The 23,990-nt window shown below is 39.8% G+C and overlaps 1 protein-coding gene across 1 annotated transcript in view; it reads right to left on the bottom strand.

Moving 5' to 3' along the window:
• LOC129092541 (cilia- and flagella-associated protein 46) overlaps positions 1 to 23,368 on the bottom strand; it is a 59,485-nt gene extending 36,117 nt beyond the window's left edge. The window contains 21 exon segments of the mRNA XM_054600523.1: positions 648 to 758; positions 3,007 to 3,156; positions 6,262 to 6,463; positions 8,029 to 8,241; positions 9,428 to 9,540; positions 11,465 to 11,589; positions 11,756 to 11,880; positions 12,412 to 12,541; positions 14,411 to 14,528; positions 14,856 to 15,081; positions 15,631 to 15,821; positions 16,277 to 16,375; positions 16,766 to 16,865; positions 17,058 to 17,204; positions 18,220 to 18,404; positions 18,619 to 18,742; positions 19,275 to 19,439; positions 20,250 to 20,314; positions 20,697 to 20,828; positions 22,538 to 22,659; positions 23,279 to 23,368. Coding sequence (XP_054456498.1) covers positions 648 to 758; positions 3,007 to 3,156; positions 6,262 to 6,463; positions 8,029 to 8,241; positions 9,428 to 9,540; positions 11,465 to 11,589; positions 11,756 to 11,880; positions 12,412 to 12,541; positions 14,411 to 14,528; positions 14,856 to 15,081; positions 15,631 to 15,821; positions 16,277 to 16,375; positions 16,766 to 16,865; positions 17,058 to 17,204; positions 18,220 to 18,404; positions 18,619 to 18,742; positions 19,275 to 19,439; positions 20,250 to 20,314; positions 20,697 to 20,828; positions 22,538 to 22,659; positions 23,279 to 23,327 — 2,892 coding nt within the window. The 5' untranslated portion in view covers positions 23,328 to 23,368.
• Positions 23,369 to 23,990: the final 622 nt, after the last annotated feature.

The raw sequence follows: 23,990 nt of genomic DNA, 5'->3' as shown, positions 1-23,990 counted from the left end.
AACAGAAAAGAAGAAAGGATTGGCGAGTGAAAAAAGACAGGAGGCGGTAAGCAGAGCAGTTGAGTAAAAAAGGAGAGACAAAATGAAAAAAAAAGAACAAACACGGAATAAAGGTGTGAAGAAAATTTTGGAGGCACTCAAGAATGGAGAGGAAAGTAGAAAGAGGAATAAAGGGAGTGATAGGAGGTACAGAGGAAACTAAAATTAGAAGGGAGAAGGATTGAAGAGAAGTGGAAAGAAAAAGGAAAATAAATAAGGACAAGGAAAAATGGGGTGATTGAAAAAAAATTGACAGAATTCATGAGGAGAGGACAAGTGGAGAGTAGAAGAGGAAGGAGTGAATGAAAATGGGGAGGAAAGGAAAGAGGAGAGCCGAGGGGACGTGGGCAGATGAGCGACAGATGAACGGGAGACATACTTGTGGAAAAAGGTCAAAGGGCCTTGAGTATCAAGAGAGGGATTCTCCACAGATGGCTTAGTTTTGGTCCAACAAAAGCATTATTATGAAGGCAACTACAGTATCTCTGAAGATATTGACACATGATGAGATGCAGACAGGGTCTGTGTGCCCATGGGCCATCCCGGCATCTGTTGTTACCATCTGGGCAACGGCTACTGTAGGAAAATGTGAGTGGAGAGTTACGTACTGTGGAGAGACTGGGAACAGAGAACTCCATATGCCTCGGGTTCCTATTGCACTGGAGCATCTCCACTGCAACCAGCACACGCGTCATTGCTGACACCTCCTCGTTCTCACACTGCAAAAATGGGGAAGAAAACAATGCATGCTGAGCTATGCGGTCCCCTGCTGGATATACACCAATCCCTTAAATTTAATTATAGAAAATACGTATACATATATTATTGTTTGCTAATAAATCATACATGAACCTGGGGTGGGATTATCATATTGCATGTGTCAAAAAACACAGATGACCTTGTTGATAATGTATGACTTGTTATTGTGTGGAAAATGAGTTGATGAATGATTTATTGAGATTAACGTTAATTATATTAACACTGCATTTCCTAATTTGCAATGCGAAAAACGAACCTTGTGCAGCTGTGACTCAAAGCACATCAGGCTGAAGCGACTAATGTAGTGCAGGAAATTCTTGGCTGTTCTAATGGTCCAAGGATTATGGTGACTAATCAACTGACAAATTGTATCAGCGCTTTCCCCACATTTCTGTCCCAATGGTAAAGCCGCACAATCAGGAAATATGGCATACGGTAATGATCGCAGTCCAGCAGATACAAAGCTGTAATATGGATACGGTGGAAGGAACACCTACTGCATCAAAAAGATTTATAAAAATGTCAGGCATCATCAGCTAGGATATTATAAGCACATTAAAGAAGAACCATAATGTAATTCAGGATACATTATGCATTTGACAGGATTATGCTATATCTAACAGTTGACTCAGCGAGTATTCACTCTTCTTTACATTTCACATTTTTTGTGGTGGACTATAAAAGGTTTCAAAACAGTTTTATAAATCTCAGAAATGGTATACATAGGGATACCATCCCCTCCAAGAAATAGAAAATATCTGCAGAGGAAAATATAAACTAACATTCCTTTTCATATCACAAACATTGTAATACTCAAGGGTTTTTGTTGTTTTTTTGGACATTATCAGCTGTAGCAGCAAAGCTGGGTTAAAGCCATTTACCACAGCAAAGTGCAGCTGCAGGCCCAGCCTGTACCAGCTACTGCTTCTAAGACTATGATAGTGCATGTTGCAAACCGCTAATGCACACACAGCAAGAAGATAACAACAATGTATAGAGTCTGGAGAAGAGGATGTTGATGAGGATATGGTTGATAAAGGTTCAGAATAGTTAAAGTGAAAGGTGCTCTTGCTTAATCAAAGTTTTCCAGTGTCAACGCATTGTAACAAGTTTTCTGCGCTGATTATTTTGAATATTTTTACTTACAATGTATAACTATTTTAAATTATTCAATTCATTTCAAATACATGAAAGCTATATGCTAAATCCAATTGATACAGGATTCTTATGAACTTCTACATAGACAGAAACTTCATCAAAATTGGCCCAATGGGAGTGGATTCAGCATCTTGAATATCCCCAGAAAAGCTTTAGGATTGTACTAAAGAATGTGAATAATGCTAATTGTGCAAATTGCCAAACATATGAAAATTAGCATCCTGTAGCTTCTAAATGCTTGGGACCCATTCTCTAGATTTCTAACATAAAACCTTGGGGTATATAGGGCTTTTTAGACTGGCAAGTGGACTAGATTAGCAAGCTAACGTTCTAATTTTGTAATGATTTAAGAATACTGTAACTGGTGCAACCCAGTCCTGGACAACAATGTAATGAACACAGGGTCCCCACTCTTCTCCAGAGGTCATTTTCCAGGACTTTTTCAGTGATGACCTAGCTGGTCTGATGGACAGGGATTGCGTCATACACTAATTTGTTCCACTCTGTGGAAAGTGGATTTAAAAGACGTGCAGTCTATGGCTTTGGCTTATCTATTAAATCATCTCCTACATGTTTATACAATATAATAATACTATCTACCACAGTTACCAGCCAGCAGTGACTTATATTTACATTTGAAGGATAATGTAACTTAAATTATGCAGAGATTATAGCAGTCTATTCAGCATACTATTTACCATAAACTACCATTTAAACGTGAATATGATCCTGAACAAAACTTCGCTTTTCCAGATGGCAATGGTATACGTTTTGGGGAGCTCTGATAAATAACCTAATAGTTCATTCTCAGCTGAAAGTTACAAGAGAAAGGTACATTGTCCAGGACAACACAAGATTTTCCAGGACATTTTACTTTTTCTCTCGTTTTCCCATGTGTTTCCCATGACTAGAACATTTATTTTCCAGGATTTCTAGGATGCGTGGAAACCCTGTGAACAGTGCTTTAAATATTGATTAGGCCCTAAACGCAGATCAGCAACCTAAAACAAAGCACCAGGGAAAGCTCTGAGCTGACCCAGAGAACGGTACCTCATCTTTAGTGTCCATCTTTGAGCCAATCTCCTGCTGCAGGAACCTCTTGACCTGCACCCATGTGGCCACCACCTGTTTCCTTGCTGCGATGGGGACGGTCTCCCCTGGGGTGTTACAGGTGGAGATGCGAAGGGCGTAGTCACACAGCTAAAAGGAAGTTTAGAAAACGACAATGAGCTCCCATTCCATCAGCTTGAGGGACTTGGTACAGCATTAACAGTGTGAGAAGCTCAATAAGTAGAACATGACATTAATAGTGAGGATGCTGCATAATCCTAAATGACATATAAAATGGAAATGTGGATCATAGTGTCTATCAAATACCATACATTATGATATAAGACTCTGTCGACACAGGCCTTTCTCTAGCCCAAGGCCTTCTACCAGCCTGTCAGCTGTAGACACGGCCAACATACACAAAAGATTTCAGTAAGACTTTGTTCAAGACAGACATTGTATCTGACCCTGCTGTACTCTCAGCTATTTATAAAAAATGCATTGGAAAGGATCACTTTCTTATCTAGAAACAGACACGATGGAATTTTGTTAACAATTCACTGATAAAGTGCCTTTCATCTGGAGTTAGAGCTGATATTCATGGCGGATCCTTTGAATAGAAAAGGAGAAAGGAAACCGGGCTTAATTGGCAACTGCAGAAAAAAGACAGAGACATCAGACAGCACAAAGACATACAGTCATGGGAGCTATATGTGAGTGTGTGCTGATGTGTGCATGGTCGGATAAGTAACATGTGTCAAGGGTTGAAGGGGATTAACAAATTGTATATCTTCCTGATGCCATGTTCACACTACGAGGGACAAAGACACAAAAGTGGCCGGCTACAATGTTGCAGAGTCGCCGTTGAAGTGTATCTCAAGTGCTTGTTGACGTAGTTATGGCGTTAAATACTACTGAGAACTGGCTAACGGCATAAATACTTTTTTTCTTCAATTTTTTTCCAAAGGAACGGAACAGGAATTGTGGGTAGATAAAAGCCGACCAAAAACTGGAGCGGTCAAGGCCAGTGATACTTTAATTTGTAGACAGTCAAGTAGCGACAAGTGCATCAGTTTGTAGCTTCATGTCACCGGCTTCAATTGAAAACAAGTTGTAGATCGTTTCTTTATTGCCAGTAGTGTGAATATAGCATAAGAGTGCCTCAACCTTTCATCTGTGATGCTCCAAAATCTTCTTGTCATATCACATGCAGGAGGAATCAATGTTTCCGCAGAGGCCTCGTAGTTCTTGCTTACGCATTCTTGGATGGTGCACTCTCACAAACTCTACATGGAAAACTTTTTTATCATCCTTGATCATTTGTTGTTGTTCCGTCCACATGGTAGCAGGATGCCCTCAAATTACAGCCCTGTAGTCTTGTCTGTTTTGGTGAACCCAATTACCTTTTTGGCCTAATAATCCTGGACCTAAGTGCTGAAATACAGAACATTCCAGGAGATTAGTTTACTAGAAGCTTACTAGCCAGCCACATTTTAAGTAGGATGACCTGAAGTGTGAAAATAGCATGAAAAAAAGCTTCCCATTCCTTCTTTAAAACAAGTCAGTATCTGTATGATACCAATCTGTTTCATAATTTATAAAATGAAGAGGGAACATTTGGAAGGTTGTAAGTAAGCTGCCGTGTTACCCCTACCATTGCCTTGGGAGGCCGATCCCAAGTAAAACTAGAAAACCAAGTAAGAGTAGAAGGACATTTTACAAACTATCTGCTATTGACTGTAGTGGCCGAAGGCTACGCAGCCGCTTCCAGTCACACGAGGAGGTTTATCACCATTTTGCATAAAGGACCCATACACGTAATGAGGTCCACTTTTGCTGAAAATATATGTGTGCATGTGATTAACTTCTGCTAATAATCTGAATAACTGTTAAAGACTCCATACCGTACTTCGAGACCTTAAGGGGGGATAAAGATGGCGTTCATTGAGCTCCAGCAATAATTGAACAACAGACTTTAAATTATGTTTTAGATATCTATTATTTACATGTTATTCGGAAAGCAATTCTCCACTTCACGAAAAAACATTCGACACATTACTCTGGCAATAAGGTTAGAACTGTGGGGTAAAATCTGTCCTGGGAACAGCTGATTTTACAGCAAGTGGAATGTATGTTGTATCTGTAAGTTTTAATTTATTTTTATCTATCATCCAAACTACCGTTGTTGTATTGGCCATTAAAAATCCACTATCAGCCCACCTCTAGTTTAAAACTTTCAAAAGAGTTGACAGTCTGAAAACCGTTTCATACATAACTGTACAAAATATTATAACTTGAGTTTCTGAACACGTCTTTCAAAGATTCAGCAAACTCCATTCAGAGATTATACGCGCCCTCCTTTCAGAGTCTCATCACACTCCTTTCTGCTATTTTCAGAGATTCTGATCTGTTTTTAAGCTTTGCATGATGGAATTTCAGACATTTGTTTTCACAGTGGAATGATCAGAAACTGAAAAAAAAGCAGCTCAAGCCACCACAATCAGACTGGGAGGGTCAATTATGTGTTATTATTCAATTATGTTATGTGCAAAATGCAACAAATCAACAAGTTCAAATGAAGCATGTTTTGTTTTACTTTACTTTGTGATGAACATGTAGGACCCAGAAAAACTGGGGCCCGAGTTGTCATGATTTCATGTTACATGCACCTCGACATTTCTAAAACCTATAAAACTCATTGGTTGTTATTGACGATAGCATTTGATAAATTATTTATCTGTTACAGAGGTTTTAGACAGATTTAGTGACTGATCAATAACCACTGGAGTCTAACAAGATATTTGCCATGTAAGTAGTTCTCTATGTTTAAAGGCTTTTTAATGAGTATGCTAATAAGGTTATCTAGTAAACTGTTTTGCTAATTAATGCGGATGTAAAGAGTATTTATATTAATGTATGGCAAGATTTATAGTGATGTGTGCAGCTTTTATGCAAATGTGTTGCGACACAGGAGCTTTGTATTGAACTTTGGTTATGATTTTATAATAACATATGGAATCTTGCACATATTGGCAACAAAGGCACATTTATTGGTTTGTTTAAAAGGGAATTTTATGAGATCAAAGACTAATGCTTCAATAATGTACCTGAAAATTAACAAAACCGAATGTGTTTGTTACAAACACTTCTATGGTACTGATTATTAAATCTATAAAAACATTTAGCCAGGCACAGCCACGCACAGCCACACACAGGTACCCATTAGCTGAATCACACTCCCACACACGGACATACCTCTGATGCCCTGCGGACATCCTGAAGGGCAACAGGGTCTAAGAAAACCCCATGGACGCTGGCAGCCTTCTCCATCCCCTTCTCATTTCTGTTTCTGCCCTTTTCTCCTGGCAGTGCTGGCTCGACGCTGTCTGGTCCGCACAGAGGCTGAATCAGTCCCCGGGCCACAGCATCACAAAGCAACACGAACAGAGCGCGGTTCCTGAGAAATACAATACCAAGAATGCTCCAAACTGACATCATCTGGAAAAACAGGGACTGGAGTTTGGGTTTGAAGGCCAAACATCCTTGTTTTTATATCGCAGTTCCTCCTGAAAGTAAAAAAACCTTACCACAGATTTGGACAGCAAAATGAATTTGCCTTAGATACATCATTACATGAGGATATCACTGAATCCCAACATTCACGTTATTATTTCTATGCCCAAGGACAGCTTGGTCTGTTTTGATGAACATTCACTGCATTTTTATCCAGCCAGAAACAAGAATCGAGCCTAAACCGCCTGTTTTTCTGAGAGTGAGCTAAAGTGCTAGAGAATAAATTAACATATTTTTTTACAAGTCAACTCTGAGCATGCCTAAAATGATTTTACATATTGCAGTTAGTAGCTGAAAATGTAATAGTTTTAAAGTTTTGAAATTAAAGACTATGTTTGCATATTACTCAACTGAATGGTTGAGAAAATCAGTGGTTCACAACTTTTTACTTAATACACCCCTTTTCTATGATTGAGTTACCTGATTCCCACTGACTAAGTGATATATTTCATATTTTACTCAATAACAGAACAACTGATCAACTGTACAATTAACCCAACTAGTGAACAGAATAACTGTAGGAAGTTTGTGTAAAACAAGACATTTGGATGAATTTTGAGATTTTCCTGTATAAATTGCATCAGAGATGAGATTTTTGGTTTTGTTATTTTCATACAATTTCCTTTATTTACCTTTTTTCTTTAAAGAATCATACATAATAAAGCTTCTTTTTTGTCAGTTTTTTTTTCTCACTAACCCTTTGCCATTGTTCTATTAGCTCTTTGGTTGTTTAATCTGCATACTTTTCAAATGCATGTAGCTTGGGTTCAGGTTTTCAGCAGGCTCTCTTTTTTTTTTTAAAGTGGATAACTAAATTATAATCCAAACATAATAATAACAATTCAATTTAGTTTTCTTCACAGAAATAAATGACAAGCTAATATATATATATATATATATATATAGTACAGTCATCAGTCTAAAAACAGCCATGTTTTCATGTTTCTTGAAATGTTGCCATATTGTGAAGGGTGTTTATCAAACAACTGTAATACTCTGGTTCAGACCTGTTTACAAAAACATAGTGACAACTGCACAAAATTCATTTTTCATTCAGGTAACTGTTCAGTTTGGCACTGAACCTCAAGAAACTTTGCAAAAAACTCCAGGCCAAACACCAAAACTATTCTGTCTAAAGGCCTTTACACCCCCCCCCCACGAATAATCAAAAGCAAAATATTTCCCTGCAAATATTCTGCATCAAATCTATTTACACTGTCAATTCCATCAATGGATGATGCCCTTATTTGGGGTATGAAAGCTCAGATGAATTGACCTTGTTACAGACCTTCTATGTGAAATTACCCAAAACAAAAACAAAACAATAGTTTGAAAAAGATATTGTGGTATAAATGAATTGCACCAAAACAAACACCGCCGATGTGTAAAGGCCTTGACAGGTATACACCCTGTGATAAAAGCTGTTACTAATTTAGAGACCCAGCCTACCCAGTGAACTCTGTCTTTTGGAGCATCGTCACAAGACTTTGGAAGGAGGGAAGCAGGCTTTGATACTCGCCAACTGACAACAAGTGGCTGCTGTAGTTCCACAGGTAAATTGCTGCATTTGCTACCACCCACGGCTCCTCGATCTCTGCTCCGAGCTCTGCTGCACGCAAGAAGTTGGAGGTGGCGTAGGCAGACAGAGCCTGGATCCAGACTCTGGGTGAGTGAGGCAGAGAATAGAGAGAAGGAAAGTGAGATAGAAAGCTGTGTTTGTGTGTGTGAGAGAAAGGCAGTTTAGTGGCAATTGTCCACATTGTGTTGTCTCTAGTGAAAAATTAACCTGAAGGAATTTTGTTTGAATTAAAACTTGTTTAAAATTACAACCCAGGATAGAATTTTTACATGAATAGTTCCATTTGCTGACAGGTTTTTCTGCATGATGCACAGGGGAGCGAGAAACCCCACCTTGACAATGTCGAATACATAACATCTAATGAGGCATTCAAAACCAATTTGTCTGAGCACCTGGATAAAGCTCTCAGCCTCCATTATGTTACAATGTGCTGGAGGTGAAGCGTGGCAGAGCAGCATTTCTGCTAGTGAATGTGATATGTCAGGTCGTGTCAATTCAATAAAGAAAACAGGCTGTTACGATCCTGGCGCTTTGTGGTATTTATCTACAACATCTTGCTCTTAGGTAAAAGTATTCACATCATTGATAATATGTGCAGCCTTGTTTAACATAGTTTTTTAGTTTGGTTCAAGACAAACTAAAACCTATTTTAGTTAATGGGTTTGCAGTTTAGGAGACTGTCATTCCAACCACTACCTATCAATCTCTGATGAGTTTTGCAATGTGTTCCCTGTTATAGATTAAAGTAAAAGTTATTGTCCCTATTTAACAGTTACATTTTAAGACCACACAAACAGACAATGCAGTTGACAATGCACATAGAGGCATTAGGGGCATTTGATATAATCATATATTAATTATACATATACATCAAGTTTCATTATTTTTGAGAACTCAGTATTCATTTATTTTAATAAAATGAAGTCAAAACTACTTTTTATCTATTAATAACATAGTATAACAAACAAAAACTGGAGGAAATGTGGTCGCTGCTTATATTGCTGTTATAGCCATCAATAATCCCTAATATAACAGAAAATTGTTTTATATGGTGATGTACAATATAACATAAAATGGATAAAGGCATAATTCAATCTGTGATAGGCAAATAATTAAGGAGAAACATAGACGGACTGCATAGACAAAAGACAATACAGACAAAATATTCTAGTTTTGTGATGCTAGCATGTGTGTGTGTGTGTGTGTGTGTGTGTGTGTGTGTGTGTGTGTGTGTGTGTGTGTGTGTGTGTGCACACATTGTGTTTTCACCTGTAAACAACCCAGTGTGGATCCTCTTCAGACGCACTCAACTCATTCTCCACTGCAGGGACAACAGGGCCGTTAAGCTGAACCCCCTCTGTTAGCAGCTTTTGGACGGTGGCCTGACCAAAACAGAATTATTTCATTTCTCAACCACAAGAGCCAATATTGAAGATGACTTCCTGTTTTGATAAATTCATTATAAAATGAGAAGAGAAGACCTCCCGCTATGTGAATGACAGTTTCTCCAGAGCAGCTAAAGCTCAGCTGCAGCAGATCAAAGAAAAAAGAAACGACTGGATGTGTTTCCGTCCAGCGGTGGACAACTCGGGTAGGACAAGAGGAACCCGTTTTCATCATCAGACTGAGATGTAGGTATCAATTAAATTAATGAATTATCACCCCAATTTTCAAAAAAGAATACCCGTGTACCATAGAACAAAGAGAGAGCTACATGAGAGGAGCAAGCATAGACGCTACAGTGTGAGTCAGTTCTGACAAGGTCATGTAGTTGCTGTGGATAGTTGTCTCCATTTTCTTCAAAGTGCTGTCAAGTTAACATCTCTATGGACTTAATAAAGACTTGGAGCTGCAGGCTTGATGGGAAGCAGGATTACACAATGAGACAAGCTCATAAGACAAGGACAACAATCTCTGACTCCAACCAATCAACAGCTACCTCACGGGCTTGTTAAAAATCCCATAATGCATGTTTACTATTGCAAGCAGTCTAATATTACAAAAGGAGCTAAAAAAAACCCAAATACAATATTCCTAAGATCCAAGAAAGGTAGAATAGCTTTAATGAACATGAACACCTCAATACAAAAACAACTGCATCCAAAGAAGCTTGAAATAAAAAGGTAGTAGAACCAGGAAATGTGAACGGAGTCTCTCCACTGCTCATTGTAAATGATGTACATTTACACTAATAACTGAAAAGGGACACAAGCAAGTCAGACAGCTGGAATTTTGTGTGTCTAATCCGTAGAAAAAAAAGAAAATCAAAAGCTTTGTGTATATCATTATCAAAACCAGAAACGTGTCATTTTATGGGTCGTCTTCAGGCCCCTTTGGTTATTATACTTAAAATTTTCATGAGTGCCTTTTTCATACTATTTCTGATCGGCATATTTCCATCAATGGCCAGTCAGTGTTTATGTAGTTACCTTTCTATAGAGTTTTTATTTTTTTGTTAGTGGCAGGGCCCGCCCTTCCATAGCTGGTTTCAAATAGCCTTCACAGGCTACATGCATGTAGTCCAGGGTAATTCTGTGCTATAAATATCATTTAGGGGGGGATCTATTGTAAGAAATGTATCTGTGATATCTGTTATATAATATTAATAAGTATTTTAAGTGTCAACCTCACCTGAAAATAATAATTTTTGTGTCTTCTTTACCTTAGAATGAGCCGTTCATATAGACATATGGAGCGAGTTCTCTCTACAGAGCCGGCCATGTTTCTATAGTAGCCAAGAACAGACAACAAAACACTGGCTCTAGATGGCCATTTGCGTTTATTCCGCATCGGCCATTGTATTTCTCCTACCCGCTTGGTTGCATTTTCAGTTGGTTGCAATCGGCAACCTTACGGCTAGATCCTACACACTAGATCTTTCAAAGTGTTCCACGTTATGTGTTTCCACAGGGTGGCTTTTACTGTGAAGAAGTACAGGTAAAGCAATACTCTTAGGGCTGACCATGATCATTCAGAGAAAGAATTGTTTATAAAACAGACAACAGTCATTGAGGGAGGTAATGGAACAGAAAGGAGCAGTCACAGTCAGCTGTTGGATTAATCTACAGCTGACAGGCTGCTGTCACCTAGAATTCAACAATATGAACTTGTTTGTTTGCATTATCAATAGAAACACGGGTTTGTTTTCTGACAAAATAGCTGGTCAAAGAGCGTTTACCCAGCTTTCTGTGTACACATAGTAATGCAACCATGTCTGTACACCAGCAGCAACGTGAATTTATTGTTATTATGTATTACTTCTGCAAGAACATATGAAAATAGTTTTTTGTATTAGTAAACACACACCTCAGCACTGATGAAGCGGATTTCGGCTAAAAGGCGCAGCAAGTCCCTCACGCAGGTTTGGCTTTGATTGCAATCGGGAAGACATTCTGCACTGCTTTCTTCCTCCGAGGTCCTACATTCTGGATAAAATAGACAAAATAGATAACATGAGTTCTCTCAATGAAAGCAAACCTCTCCCTCTTGTATGCATAACCAATACGACTACCCCTACTGCTTCCTCTCCATCACTCTGATATTAGAGGAATATTTCTGTCAGTTAACCGTCAGTTTGAGGATCATTCATCATCTTACTGTCAGTCTCGGAGATCTTCCATCTCCCATCATCGTAAAGCAAACAGAATCGACAAGCAGCTCGGCACACATCCCAAACTTCCTGTTTTCTGGCCGTCTTCACCAGCGTTGCCCATAGATTCGCCCTGGAGCAGCAAAGAAATAGAGAACACTTAAGACATGTATATCATTTTAAAAGGTGGAGTTCAGGGCTAGGGCACAGCAGCACACAGGGTCATTAATAATAAAGTTTTCCTTTGGGGAATCTTCAGGTCAAGCCTCTTGCCCTCTCCTGACCATTAAGCCTGCAATGTCTTATGTGCCCACTTTTTTACTGTAATGATATTGGTAGACAGGCGGAACTCAACTATGTGCTATGAATGTAATAGAAGGTTGTAGACTCCAACAGTCACACAACAACTTTAACTGTAGAGAGGATCAAAAGATCAAACATTCATAAGTATATAATGTTCAGTAACAGCAAGGAGTATTAAATCCAACAAGGCATAAAAGCCTGCTTATGTAAGCAGGTTTCCAACTGGGATCCTGGGAAGCCTGACAGCTAAAAATGATTGCTAAGAAAACCTTACACTGGCAAGAGGAAGACAGGCTTTCACTTGTATTAAATCATATACATGTATAATCGGATGAAGACTTGTAAATGTACAAACACGCACCTCTCTGTGTTGTCTGTGTCATCTCCTTGTCTGGCCAGGTGTCCATCCAGCTTCCGCACAGATGTAGAGTGATGCCGCGCCTTAGCAGAGAGCTGAGCCACTGGTCCAGATCCAGGACTGCCTACGGGAACTAGACAATTATTGGAGGACTGAATACATAAGTTGATCTATATTAATTCTAATGGAAGAGCTCCTGCATTTTCCCTAAATAATGATTCAGTACAATTTTCCAGCAAGTATGCATAATAAAAACTCTAGTCAGTCGGTTACACAACTCCTTAGGCCTAAAGGGGAATAAATGAAACATGGAATAAATGTGCACTAATGTACGTAGTGGGAATGTTATCCTTTCGAGGAAGTTACAAAATTACCCTTATTATTCCACGTAAGAAAGGAGTGCCAACTAAGGCACCACAAGAGTAAATGGCCCATTTCCAACATTGCCAGCCCTTTCAAAAAGCGACATCACAGACAGCGACGTAATCATGTAGACAAGTAAGACCAACAACACAAAATAAAAAACAAACAACGGAGCACGTTCCAGATTTTTTGTCAGATTCGCCTGCAGCAACAGGGTTATTCAAGCATTTGTTTTATGGACTGAACTACAAAAAGAGGTCTGGGACTTTGACTGGAGAAGAAGCAGAACGCTCCAGTGAGTACACTCTCACCAAAGGAATCAAATACAGTACACACACGCTCTCATGCACACAGCTCTCGTTGATGACCATCTGAGGTACCTCAGAACATCGTGGCAACAAGACAAGCTACAATTAATTAAACCCCCTAGTCTCGAGGGATACTTGGTGTGCTGGCTTTGAAGCAACGATCACAAGGGTTAAGTGTCCTCATCTAGGGGATGCTTGAGGTAGACAAAACCAAGCGGTGCCGCTAGGGACCAAAGGGGCCCTTTGACTAGCTGTCAAGAGGCTGAGGCAAGTTCTTGCCTGGGTCATTAGACTGCTGAATGTTCATTTGATGCTGTGGGCCAAGGCGCCTGGAATAATTTTGAGATCAAAGGCGCTCCCTGAGGTCAGGCCCCTCTGCTGCATGATCCAGCGCACACAGCCGATGGGACTTTGCAATGAGCTACGCCGGAACACATACTGATTTCAACGCTGCCACCGAACGACCTTAGGTACAGACTCCAAGTCTCAAAGTTACACAAGAGACAGCGCACATCAATTTTGCTCTGTGACTTTCACATTCAATTCCCAATCCGCCTGTAATCAGTGCTTGCTTTACTGAGACAGCAACCCCATTACACAATCAGCGCAGAGGACTGCTTCCAGGCTGCATTCTCAAGCTCAGTCTGTGCAGAACAGTGGGATTTATCCGAGATCGCCAAGCTCAAAAAATAAATCATGTAAACTAACTCATCAATGAGCTGAATTGAATATTCCAAAACATGTACTAATACCACGGTTCAACCTCCAACATCAATGTTTTATGACTCAATAGTTCATAATATGGCCTGATCTGTACGCCTATCATTTCATTAATAAAACAGGGCTTTCCTCAAAGAAAAAAAATAAAAATACAGTACAGTGAGAACAAGGAGAGCAGAGAGAGAGACAGACAGAGAGCTTATCGGGACCAAGCAGTTGGTTCAGTGGAATTCTCAGAGAAGAGCAGGTGGAGAAAATGTTCACCATAAATATCTTATCAAAAGGATCAAAGTAATTTTACAGCACAAAACCACCGATGCTTGTACCAACATTGTTTGATGCCACAAAATAGTCGGATACTTCTCATCCCCCCCCTTAAATGTATAAGCATAGAGGAGAAAACTGCACTTTACCCCAGATAAGAGGTATCTGGGGGAATATTCTTTCAAAGTTGAATGACGTGTGTCATTCCTGGAGCAGAAACAATGGGCAAAAGGCTTTGGCAATATGAATGTGTGTTTCAAGCTCTCCCAACAAATGAAGATCTTTTGACAAACAGGACATGTTATTGGGTCATTGTGAAAACTGAAAGCAAGAAGAGAAATGTGTACTTTTGGAGGTGTTGTCAGCATTCAGCACCATCTGGAAATCGTCAGGGGCCAAAAGCAGACCAACAGCGACAAGGATGGGACGACTGTCTGTCTTGTCCTGGGGCTGCATGTCCCTGGCCTGAGAAAGAGAAGGAAGATTTGAATGTCAGAATTAACTTGTAGTCATTACTTACAGTCCTCTAGGAAGGCACAGTCCTTCTCTCACCATACATAAAAACACTGAATTTGTATCTTATGGCATACAAATTACACTCATCTCATATGAATTCATTATAACATTGATTTAACAACCGAAAACCAATGCCTTCGTTCTGCTTCACTGTATCTATGTATGATTTCTGTTTATAAACCAAGTATGTTTATGCACAAGTCTCCCCTTGTTAAGTTTCAAAGAACTGTTTCACTTTGCAACGTTAAGGCTGTCTGACGCAGATGGGCTGCAAACCTGCTGCATAAGCATGTCGGCTTTATCCTCGGCCCGGGGGGGCGTTTGGTAGAGGGTGCCTCTGAGTTGCAGGAGGCGGAGAGCTGATGACAGGCGTTCTCGTCTTGTCCCGTTATCCAGCAGCATGGCTTTCTGAAGGTGATTCAAAGAGGCCTCAAGGCGCCCGTCCTCCTCTTCAATCACTGCCAGCTCCGAGTGGACTTGACAGCGCGTCTCCAGCAACATACTGTGAAAACAGCAAACAAACACTTCACGCATAAACTAGTATATTATTAATGACTACAAATATGTAGGTCTGATAGCACAATTCAAAATTGGGAGATTTGCCACTGATTACATATACAGTACTTCATCTTCATCTTGAAAATGCCTACATGTTGGATCCCTGTAAAAGTTACAAAATACTACAGTGACAAAATAATTATTTCCATAAATCATCAAAATAAAAATGTTCATGATCCAAATGTCAAACACATACATATACTGCATTTTTTTTTTTTTTTTTTAAATCTAACTCTGCATTTGCTAAACAACAGAAAAATATTATCAAAACTATACACTATTGTATCAAAACACAGGTTGAGCTATAATATAACAGAGCCACCACAACATGCAGTATACTGTAGGTAAAATAGTGCTCCCTTAGACAGCATGTTGAATTAGGCCACAACCTGTTTGTCCATTTTTTGGTTAACTAAGCTACAGGACACAGCCAAACACATGTATACATACACACATAAACATGTATCTTGAATATTTTGAGAAAACTGGCCACCTTTGAATGTCTTCCAGTACTTGGGCAACCCTGAGCAGAGGTGTCCAGATGCGTTTCCTGAGGTTGTGCTGCAAGAGGGGCAGACAGAAGCTCCACAGCGTAGCACACACTGCCTCCGCGGCCTGAGGGCCCCCCTCCCTCACTGCAGTCTGCAGCCACTGATCCAGCTTGCCTATCTCCTTCAGCCGGGCCTGTGGGATAAAAACTACAGATTGAGAGTGTCTCTCCTGTAGCAACGAGAGCACAACACTTCTATCATTTGGCAAGTGTACTTGGAATGAAACTAATACGTGGTGCCAATTCTTAAATTTGATAGTTTTCACGCCAAAATATTAAATGGTACAAAATGAGATTACAGAGACCTACTTCCCTCGAGATGTTTTTTTTTTTTTCTAGTCAGAGAGGAAAAACTGATAATTAAACTTCTCAGCTGAAACTCTTAGCGCTGCTAGATGGGTTAGCAGCTCTTAAGGCAGGGGTACATATTGAAATGAACAGGGGTTTCTGGATGTACTGCCTTTAGACAAAGCATGAGATTACAGAAGATATTGCTGAACGGTTAATCACGACTCCGCCAATGGGTTCACTGCCTGCATCATAGGCGGCGGGAACACACGGCTGATAATTCAGACATATGATCGAGCACCTCCACACTGGCTTTGGAGTAGTCGTTCATCTTCCCCTCTCTCTTCTGGAGGTTGATTTCACAGTTGACACATTCCATTATTGTGCGTTGGCCAGTACTCTGAAAAGACAAACACACAAACATGTGATTTTATCGGAAGAGAGGGTGACACATCTACAAGCATAGTTGTATTTTATTCCAAAAGGTCTTGTAGTGCAACGTTGTCAACTGTGTTTAATTTCACTTAATTTACAATACAATGAAAATGGCAATTTTTTTAAAACACTACACACCTATCTATAAAAATAATCTCACATGGCTGAAAGTAATTAAAAACGCAGCCACCTCATTAGCTCTTGGGCGTGAGCTCAGCTAATTTATCTCATCTATAGTCAAGTGCCTTCTTAAGAGTGGATGTCAAATTCCGTGCATGCAATTGCAAGTATGTATAGTTACAGTTTGAGGCCACGCTGTAACTGTAGAGGTTTTAAGAGAACACCGGACACTCACAGCCTCTCCTGCCGACTTCAGCTCTTTCAAACAGTCGACAGCTACTTCATGACGCTTCACTCGCAGGGCCAGCAGAGCCAACTCCAGGAGGAAGGCAACTCTGCAAATCCCAGATAAAACATAATTTATACAGTTCCCACCACTTCAGTACAGTAATCTGGGTCGTGCACTGCCCTTGGGTTATCCAGATGTGGTTTTATGGTAGTGGGGAGGTTTAGTAAGAGGTCAGTGAGCAACAAAGGTAAGCTTGTTGGGAAATGGAGATTTGTTCGGGTCACATTGGGTCACAGACCTGTCAGCTGGTTGGATGGGTGTCGGGCGCTGAAGAGGACTGGAGTTCACAGGTGTAGCAGATGCTTTGGTAGAATCCATCAGGAGACGAAAAATCTGCTCAAGCTCCTCTTTTGTTGTTTCATCCTCATTAATTTCTTCCAACTTGCTGTTTGTACAACATGGAAAAAAAAAAAAAACATGTGTTAATTAATAATACATGCATGCATCTGTATCCCCCCCCAATATACTCACAGTAAACAGTGCATAAACCTCATGCAAAATAACCTATATGATGCTGACGATGGCTGGGTCGGACTGACTCATGCTGCCGATGTTTACAGATGAGCTGAAGAGCCATAAGGAGCTCTGACATGTTGAGTACATGCCTGCAGAAAAATGGGGGTGGGGGCTGGGGCTGGGTTTGTACGATGCCACACCAGAAGCTATGGTACTACACCATTATCGCGTGCAGGAAGGCAGATAAACCTGCCCACCATGGGGCGCCGCAGGCTTAACTGAGGGCCTGTGGATCAAGTTTAATGTTTGAGTGGCTTCCAAGTTAGCTGAAAGTAGCAAAAATTCAGGATCCAAAACGTCCTACAGCTTAAAAAAACATGGCAAATATAAACTAGAATCACCCCCTCCCGGTTATATGCCACTGCCAAACAAAGTCATGTTGCAGTTTACATCCATGTCTGTCCAAAATGTAATCACTTAATCATATTATCCTCTTAGACATTTGTGTGAAATTGTCATCGATTGCGTACGATTTCTTGAGATATGGCCCAAATAATATTTTGTTAGGTAAAAGTGGCCTTTGACCACCAAAATCTTGAGCCAAATTTGAAAAGATTCGCTCAAGGCATCCCTGAGAAGAATAGGACAGATGCAACCCCCCCAAAATAATGCACTTTGTAGGTTATAAATACAGAATCGTGAAACATTAAACAACCAAAGTTGTTATGACCATTAATAAGGTCATACTAAATAAAGGTAATGGCAGAACTTGCCTGTAGTATTAGCAGGGAGCATTCTAAAAACAAAACCAAATAAATCAATAAAGCGTATTCTTTCAAACTGAGCTTTGCCTTCACAATTCAAGCAGATCAAAGGCAGTTTCTTGCTAAAGCAAAATGTCTTCATTTTAACAGCAGATAAGATGGGATATGCTTTCATCATACCAGCAAAAAAACAACGCTTTCTGCAAAATAAATCCTCTGGCAAAAATACAAACAACTTTTATTTAAATAAGCCAAAGAAACTTCCCTTACTTTTTAAATTCCTGTATTCTGTAAATGACTGCTAAAGTAGTACACTGCCTGCTCATTTCAATGAGGACATCACTCTCTGTCAGCTTGTGTTGTACCTACGGAGAGAAGAGTAAAGGTAGAAGTTACTTTTTATTCATCATCCCAAAATGCTTCACTAAAAGGTCTACTGTATTTCAGATTAAAAACAGCTAACTGCATCAGAAGGAGTCTTGTTTCTGATTGTGTGATCCCCAACGTTTCCAATAACTCCATTATGTATTATATATCCAAAATAAATGCCACTACAAAATGAAAATAAATGCTGTTTACCAGTAATGTAAAGAGTCTTGGATAAATATGTGGGGTATGTGACTTCATGAATTCTTCTGTAACTTTGGCAAAACTTGCAGCATCTTCCATTTCACCAGAGTCCACAAGACATTTGATAAGATGCCTGAATAGAAACAGAGAGAAAATGAGACTGATACTATTTCAGTGTGAATGAACAGTGTTCTGCAGTGGTTACTGGGATATTTACACAACATATGGACATTGGGTATGATTTCAGTTTTACTACAGCATTCTCCAGAGCACCATATACCAAGTTCCCAGTTTATTACTGTACATGCCATGCAACCCAATACATTAACCCTTCCTTTATGAAGCTTGTGATGTTGACGCCTTCACACAGGGGTGCTGTAGAATTGCATTGCATTTTACAAATACTGTGTTGGTCAATGATGGCATGGTAACATATGAGCCTGAGGTTTCATAGGAGACATGATAAAACAGCTTGCATGAGAGCGGATTCTCCACTCATTGAGGATAATGATGTAAAAAAGAAAATAACTAGGGAAACCAGAGAGATGCGGTCATAAATGAACTGCTGGTTAATTAGCTCTGTGAGTCACGGCATGATTCCGGACAGAATCAGGACTGAACTTATTCATGAAAAAGAACTAAGAGAGCATCGAGGGGCCACTTGCATCATGAGCTCAGCCCTCCAGCTGTGGTCCTGGTCTGCCACCTCCTCCAGACTTTGGACCACCTGTCTGAGGGAGGGGACGAGGTGGCGGCACCGCCCTGGCTGCAGGAGAGGACGCACTGTCTGGAAGTACAGCACTGAGGCATTGAACGCTATGAAGTAGTATCTGTGAGAAACAAACCAGAAGCAAAATAATTTAACAGAGAAAACTGAATTATTAATTACGTGATCCACAGGCAAGCCATTTCATCTCCTAGCACAACTCAATTCAGGCCAAGTGTCAACTCTGTGCGGAGAGGTTCTGTGAATTGCAAATGTTTGTGGAGAGCATCCTGTATGAGCCTTTCTATGTAAAATGGGGGAAATTTATGAATCCAAGGCGATGTTTTAGAGCAAATTGTGTGAACAGACCGTTTGAGTGCTGCTAATTTATACACCAGAGAGTGCGTTGTGCATTAGTCTGGTCTGGATGTATTAGATATGCATTCCCTTTGGTGCTAATTGGGAGTGCTCATTCAGCCCTTTTATTGACAGGTTATGAGTTCATTAGCAAAGAGATTCAGTGCTGCTTGCTACCAAAGGCTGAGCCACTATCTCTAGATGCATCCTTCTTAAAATGTCATTATCATCATCATTACATCTATATTTATCATCCCTGCTCAAAGATATTTCCAGTCAGCTTTTAGAATTAAGAAGAAAACATGCTGAATATCATCCACCTGTGGGGTGAAGCATGAAGAATTATGTCATATTTCAATTGTCTTCTTTGCAAATCAAACCTTGATGTCGCAGCCTTTTTCTCATGCAGCAGACTGAACCCTCATAGCTAAAAAAAAACATTCCCTGTTGTGAATATTTCACGTTCATTGCGTGTCTTTACAGGTGCACCTCTGCACTATGATGGCAACTATCAAGCAATATCACTTTCTTTACACTGTTAGAACAAAGCCAAACACACTTCTGAGAGATTACGTACCTCGGGTCACGCTTTGAAATTTCAATTGCTTTAAGAAAACACTGCACAGCTTCTTCAAAGTCTCCCTAAAATAGAAAATAATGCAAAAGACCTTGTCAGATCATACAAACATACAAAGATCAGAAAGGGAAACTATTCAATAGAGGCCGCAGTTTGATAAAATACCAAGACAAACTTGAAACTGCACTTAACTGTGAAAAGACAAAGGGCAATGTGCCTTCAAGAAACACATTGTGAGAAAAAAAAAAGGTTGTTTAGGAAGCGAGGACATCTGCTCCTTATTTTAGTTCAAAAGAGTACAGTATATATCTAAAATAACTGTGTGTGTGTGTGTGTGTGTGTGTGTGTGTGTGTGTGTGTGTGTGTGTGTGTGTGTATCCCATTGGCAAAGACACACATATACACACATCCCCCCTTGAGGAGATGTGTCCAATTTACTGTCCTTACCACACTCCCAGTTGCCGGCGGAGACTTCAGCTGGCCCCGGCAGAGGTAGGCTCGACTCAAAAATTGATTAGCCGGCGGATTCCCTTCAAAGTACATCTTTAGGCACGCTTTGCTTATCTCCAAACAACCCAGCTGAAAATGCAGAAAAAACACACAGGCCAAACAAAATAAACACTAAGACATCATCCGCTGTAATATTGGGGGCACCAGCATTTTTCTACAACTTTAAGTCAGGGGAGATTATTCACAACAGACAAGTTTTATACTGGAAGGTTTAATTGTCTTATCATTAAGTATTTCTCATGCTGAAAGATGATAAAACAAGTTAAACTTAAAAGTGACGCACAGTGCGTCGGTATGTTAGAAAATGTTAGAGAAATGTCTTAATGCAACAGGAATATTCATAGCTCTCCAACAACTGAGGACTATTGTGATGTAGTCCTGCTGAGGATGCGGACTAGTTCAGTATTCAAATAGGCCTGGGACTTCAAGGGGAGCTGCATTTCCACTGAGAATACTTGCGCTATGATATAAAGAAGAGAGAACAAATCACATTATGGAATATCACTGTGTTCCATTATTCAAATATGTTTCCCCTGCCCTAGGACACTTTAGTCTACATTAGTGAATATTCATTATTATCCTGTCCTACTGGGAGAATAGTTAGATTTAGCTAACTAAAGTTACTGTACGGAAACAGTGACTTAATGGAATTTGCGATATGTGTCCTCTAGCAGAGGGGGGGTTCCTGCAGAGGTTTTAAATTCAAATGATTTTCTATATCGTTACCTTTAGATGCTGCCATCAAAAATGCATTTGTGTTAATCAAACAAGAACCCCAAAAGGATCAAGTTTCTGCTTCATTTACTCAAACCAAATGCATCCTCTCTACATGCCAATAATGTCAGTAATCATTCAGGAACTTCCTCAGATGGTGACGCTTACATGTCATCACTGTAGCAGGCATTTACTAATATAAATGAGCTCCCCCTTTTCACAGTCAGATGCAAATCTTTCATTCTTGGAGGCTGCTTGAAGCATCTTGTCTTCTGCGACATCTCAGTAGTCTCTGAACTCCTCACAACATGACAACGCTCCTCACAACAATTGGAAGGCGAGGTTGCAGGCACATTCAGAGCATGTGTTCTCTCCGATTAATCGTTCAAACACAAGGATGTCACTATAAGGTGGCTTGGCAGCATTAGGCCTAACACCTGCACATAATTCTATATGATCCTGGTGACAGAATTGGGTAGGGTTAATAAGGATCAGTTATATTGTGTGATATTTATGGATTCATTCAATCAGTAGAATTTGCCAAAGAGAAATAAACCTCGGGTGCCATTGGAAGAGTTTGATCTTAAACTTGATTAAACGTGTTTAAAATTATAATTACAATAATTATATCTTGTAGTCAGCCATTTTAAACAGTGCATACAAAACCAGCCTATTCCATCCCAACTCAAATGGTCTAAGAAAACACACACACACTAGCGTTAAGTGTATGTCTCTGTCAGGTGACACAGTCTTCATCCCTGCAAGGTAGTTCTCCAATCAGAGGGCTGGTTCTGAACAAACAATGTACAATGTGTCCTTGGGCAAGACACTTAACCCCAAGTTGCTCCCGAAGGCTTGCCATCGGTGTGGTCTGGATGTTGCATGAATGTTAGTTAGAGTCTGATGGTGGCACCTTGATGGTAGCCTGTCATCAGTGTGTGAATGGGTGAATGATATGTAATATACTACTGATTGTAAGTCGCTTTGGATAAAAGCGTCTGCTAAATGACTGTAATGTAATGTAATGTAATGTGACACAGTCTTCATCCCTGCCCCAGTCTCACCTGAAAAGCTGCTTCTGAACAAACAACGTACAACTCTGGGGCCACACGTGGAGTTCGTCCGCCGCTTCCAGCTACTGTCGTGACCTCGATTAACCGGTAAGCTGACTGCAGAGCCCCAGAGTCTACATAGAGTAACGTCACATGGCGTTAAACACAGTACAGGCACACTTTAATTACTCGTTATTATTATTATATTCCTTTATTGATCCCCATGGGAAATAAATACACATGTTGCAACTACACAGACAATAAATACACATACTATACAACTACACAGACAATAAATACACATACTATACAACTACACAGACAATAAATACACATACTATACAACTACACAGACAATAAATACACATACTATACAACTACACAGACAATAAATACACATACTATACAACTACACAGACAATAAATACACATACTATACAACTACACAGACAATAAATACACATACTATACAACTACACAGACAATAAATACACATACTATACAACTACACAGACAATAAATACACATACTATACAACTACACAGACAATAAATACACATACTATACAACTACACAGACAATAAACAATAAATACATACTATACAACTACACAGACAATAAATACACATACTATACAACTACACAGACAATAAATACACATACTATACAACTACACAGACAATAAATACACATACTATACAAATACACAGTATACAACTACACAGACAATAAATACTTCAATACGATACAAACCTCGTTGTTCCTTTGCCTTGTTGAGATACTGACGGATATCAAGATCCATGTCGGGAGAAGGTTATGTTTATGCTAATAATGAGCTGTTTCTTGTGTCTGTTAGCTAACGCTAGCTTGCCACCATCCGTGTTTTGTAGGTTTGTAGTTAGGGAGCGTTGCTAGGCAACACCGGGATGGAACTACGGCAAACGAACGGGACAAAAAGGGTTGACGCAGTTTGTGTTGATTGACTGCTAACTTGAGTTCAAACAACTCACTGTAGTCTCTAAAATACAATCATATAGACCTTTTTACATCTCCCTCTCTCTGTCTTTCTCTCTCTCACACACAAAGCACCTCTTTATGCTTCTTAACTTCAAAGTGCATCATTAGAAATCAGGACACTCAATGTGCAAATGTAATTTCCTTGGTCAAACCAAATACTGTTACTGATGTGACAGGGGAGGAAGTAGTGAGGCAAGGCAAACTACAGAGGCTCTCCCTGTGATGGACTCGGGGTTCCTCAGTCCAGGTTTAATTGACAGAAACATGTATTACCTGCCAGAATTTCAAAGCAGCATAGATGGCTCCTCGGTGGCCCTCAAGCAAAGTTGTTAAGCAATTCATCATGAATCCTGTCTAAATATACACATAGAGAGAATATTCACCCTTTGGGATTGCTTTAAATGTGAAATATATAATTATTTACTGCAAGATAATTTTCCTCTGTCAC

This window comes from Anoplopoma fimbria, chromosome 6, assembly GCF_027596085.1.
Source record: "Anoplopoma fimbria isolate UVic2021 breed Golden Eagle Sablefish chromosome 6, Afim_UVic_2022, whole genome shotgun sequence".
In the NCBI taxonomy this organism is placed as follows: domain Eukaryota; kingdom Metazoa; phylum Chordata; class Actinopteri; order Perciformes; family Anoplopomatidae; genus Anoplopoma; species Anoplopoma fimbria.
This window is presented reverse-complemented; position numbering and strand designations above follow the sequence as displayed.